The sequence below is a fragment of the Odontomachus brunneus genome, unplaced genomic scaffold (assembly GCF_010583005.1).
Source record: "Odontomachus brunneus isolate Ranch 3 - 2012 unplaced genomic scaffold, Obru_v1 Obru_scaffold_144, whole genome shotgun sequence".
In the NCBI taxonomy this organism is placed as follows: Eukaryota; Metazoa; Arthropoda; class Insecta; order Hymenoptera; family Formicidae; genus Odontomachus; species Odontomachus brunneus.
The window spans coordinates 471,444-473,610 of NW_022639594.1; the positions used below are offsets into that span (position 1 = coordinate 471,444).

At 46.9% G+C, this 2,167-nt stretch overlaps 2 protein-coding genes across 11 annotated transcripts in view; one reads left to right on the plus strand and one right to left on the minus strand.

Annotated features, from left to right (window-relative positions):
- The window catches only part of LOC116850399 (nephrin-like), a 539,959-nt gene that overhangs the window by 169,481 nt on the left and 368,311 nt on the right, over positions 1–2,167 (plus strand). The gene's annotated exons all lie outside the window — the stretch shown is intronic.
- Positions 1–2,167, minus strand: part of LOC116850400 (glucose dehydrogenase [FAD, quinone]-like) — a 174,698-nt gene that overhangs the window by 29,156 nt on the left and 143,375 nt on the right. For all 3 annotated transcript variants that reach the window (XM_032828646.1, XM_032828648.1, XM_032828647.1), the window contains exon 2: positions 1,622–1,833. In XM_032828646.1, coding sequence (XP_032684537.1) covers positions 1,622–1,833 — 212 coding nt within the window. The remainder of the gene's footprint in view (positions 1–1,621; positions 1,834–2,167) is intronic.

Below are 2,167 nucleotides of genomic sequence, written 5' to 3' on the forward strand. Positions count from 1 at the left end.
GGGGGGGGGGGAGAGAGAGAGAGAGAGAGAGACATAGAGCGAGGTTATGCTAGATAAATGTTTTATTAGTGCAATCGCGTTATTTTGTTACAGATACCGCGTGCCGAGTGAACCGTTGCACGATAGCCCAGTGAAAGCACGCGTTTATATTTGCTTATATCGCCATCGAGGCTCCATTTGCCGGACACAGTGCGGCGATAATGTGCAAATAGTATAAATAATCGTTGTACACGTCGCCGGGTTATTAATATCCTATTATTTTGGATTATGCGGCGACGCTTCGTTTCGCTTTCCGTTTTCAGAATCGGTCCGCCCATTGTCCGTAAAAGTGGGTTACGCGCCGCGTGTCGTTCTGAAACGTCGCGCGCACGTATGCCCGCGCGTTGTATGCGCGGCCACCTCTTTTCCTGCCAGAGAAAAGGCATTATATGTTTTATTATGTCCACCGCGCTTCGTCGACTTTCACACGCGGTCGTAATGGACGACATTTACGAGCGTTGCCGCGCCGAATCGCCTCCGGTTTGCGCGACGTTCGTTTGGCAGGTCCCGCGTGGATTCCGCGTGGAAAATCGCGCGTTCGGCTTAAACGACCACCGGCCGCGATCGACGGTAGCATTTGTTGTTTTACTTGCTCGCTCGTGCAATTGATACTCGCTCGTTACTCTAATAAAGCTGATACGACTGTTGCTCTTGTAATCGACGCTCAAACCGGTTATTCACGAGCTACGCGCTGAGAAGCGCGCTGACGATACTTTCCAGTTATATCGATCCATTTCACTGGCGTCTAGCTAGAAAATCGCCGATCGCACAACTCTCCACGTGAACTCTTCCTGTCTCCCCCCTCCCCCGCGCGCTTGGCTAACAGCCGGCGGACTTTTATTTTCTTAATTAAACGTTCACCGACTGATGGTTTCCGTCATCGTGCGGCGAGACGGTTTCTAAACGGCGCTTTCCGTCATCGACGGAAACGTCGTTAAGCGAGATCGCGCGCTATCTTCGCGCGCATCATTGTGTCGTGATGAAAAATATCACGGCTAGTGAAAATCCTGCCTTGGATGCGATCGGGGGAACATGAAACCCATGACGTCGAAATTGCTAATTGTTAGCGGGGAATATTAATCGCGATCTTTCCAACGACGCAGGCGCTAACGGCGCGTGAAACGTTCATACTTTTTAGAAAGTTTATCGTAACGTCTGAAAAAGGCTGTTAGAAGAGAGGAAATATGTTGAAAAGGAACAATCTTTCAACAAATTTCATCGCGCTTTTATGATCTAATAATCTTTTCAGTGGTGATACAAAATAGCTGTTCCCTTTTACATATAAGTGGTCTTCTTTTCTCTCTTAATATTATTTGCTTCGAAGAATTTGAGAAAAGGGATATAAAATATATATTTAGTTTTTTATTTGCTTCGAATGTTAAATAAGCACGAAGTAGTTTGAGCAAATGGAAAGTAATTTCACAGTTTACTAAGAGACTTTTTCGAACATACCACTTGAGGAATTAATTCCAATGATATTGCAATTTCCACCACGAGAGACGATAAATTCGATAAATTGCCTTGCTAGCGTTTCGTAATTGGGTAAAGTCGTGAGGTAAAATTCACAGATCGACTCACTCACCTCCTACGACGATGAAGTCGTAGTAATATTCGGCTGGATTCGTCGGCTTCACGCGTTCGCACAGCTGAGACACCTTGTCTTGGCTGCGTACGAACGTGTCCAGGATTGTCATGAACGTCAAAAACTGCGATCCCGGACAGACCTGAGCGAGGCTCGGGCCGAGGTAGGTAGGCTCCTGGCATACAGGGTTGACCGTCAGATTATACGACATTCTGCGAACAGTGAATATCACAGCGTGACAGCGTCGCCGCAGCGTTTGCGATTTATTAGCGCGCGCGCGCGCGCGATTTATCAGTCTCTCGGGGTAACGTCCACGTTTCCATGTAGCGCGCGTTATCAGGAAGCCTCGTCGAAAGATACGCCACTACGATTACTTTTATCGCCGTCCTAATCGTCCTTTTGTGCGACTGAACAGCGTCGCGATTGCCGTCCCCCAGACGCTCCGTTTAACCGTGGCATCTCTGTGTGCGTCGGCGATGAATAAAAAAAAGAAAAAAAAAAACAGATAAAATAAAACCCTTCCAAAAAAAAAAAAAAAAAAAAAAA